General features: G+C 70.3%; 1 protein-coding gene across 1 annotated transcript in view; it reads right to left on the reverse strand.

The window, feature by feature from the left end:
• SREBF1 (sterol regulatory element binding transcription factor 1) overlaps positions 1-1,037 on the reverse strand; it is an 8,866-nt gene extending 7,829 nt beyond the window's left edge. Inside the window, exon 1 of the mRNA XM_009286582.1 lies at positions 939-1,037. Within this exon, the coding sequence (XP_009284857.1) occupies positions 939-1,037 (99 nt within the window). The remainder of the gene's footprint in view (positions 1-938) is intronic.
• Positions 1,038-1,046: the final 9 nt, after the last annotated feature.

A 1,046-nucleotide genomic window follows, 5' to 3' on the forward strand; every position in this document is an offset into this window, starting at 1 on the left:
CCCGCCGGCGGTTCGTGGGGGCCGCCCGCCGTTAACCCCTTCGCCCCCCGCCCCATCGCCCCCCGCGGCCGGCCAGCCCGATGTGACGCTCCTCGCTCAATGCCCAGCGCCCAGAGCAGACACCCCGCAAGCACCAGGGTCTTTGCGCAGCCCCGTGTCCCCCCCAAAGACATCCAGCCCTCGGCACCCCTCTCTGCGCAGGTGGGTTTCCTTCCAGGGGGGGTTCCCAGCCTCAAACCCCCACCCCGGCTCAAGAGACCCCCGAGGTTCCTCCGTGGTCCAGGGGCAAGAGAGCAAAGTCTGGGGGTGCAAGAAAGGGGGTGCTCCCTCCTGCCCCCCCCTTCCTGCTGCCCAGCCCCGGGGATGGGCACGGCTCTCCCAGCTGTCTGGCGCCTACCAGATATTTCTATCCCATGGCACCCGCTGCCACCCATGCCATCAGCATGACACAGGCACCCGGCGGTGCCATGGCTGCCCCCACCCTGCTGCTTCAGGCCATGGGAGCCCGAGGGGCAGAGCCACATGGCTGTGGGTCCTGGCAGGTCCCGGTGGGCATAGGGCACCCGCATCCCTGGATGTGCATCCCACAGTCACCCCGGGGTGGGCACGGGGACGAGGGACAACCCGTGGCCACCCTGGGACCGGTAGCAAACCCACGGCCCGTGGAGCGTCAGGCCATGTGGGGGAACCGTGGGGCACGAGGTGGCCCGGATGGCCGTGATGCAAAGGAGCGTGGCAAAACACCGCTGCGGGACACCCTCACCCGATACGGCTGGTCTGCGCCGGGCACCGCTCAGCCCTGGCACGGGTCCCAGGGGACCCAAGGGGGCACCAGCACAAAGCCGCACCACCGCTCCCGCCTGCCTCCCGCCTGCTGGCCAGCAGCCACCATCCTTCCCTGCCCGCGCCAAAACCTCGCCGGGGGAGGCGGGTGGCACCTGGACGGGCCCCGATTCGCCCTGATTGCCGTTGGGATGAGCCTCCAGCCCTAGGATGCCACCGCCACCCCGGCTCCCGGAGATGGCTCCTGGCACCATCGGATCGGA

Source organism: Aptenodytes forsteri, unplaced genomic scaffold (genome assembly GCF_000699145.1).
Source record: "Aptenodytes forsteri isolate BGI_AS27 unplaced genomic scaffold, ASM69914v1 Scaffold55, whole genome shotgun sequence".
In the NCBI taxonomy this organism is placed as follows: Eukaryota; Metazoa; Chordata; class Aves; order Sphenisciformes; family Spheniscidae; genus Aptenodytes; species Aptenodytes forsteri.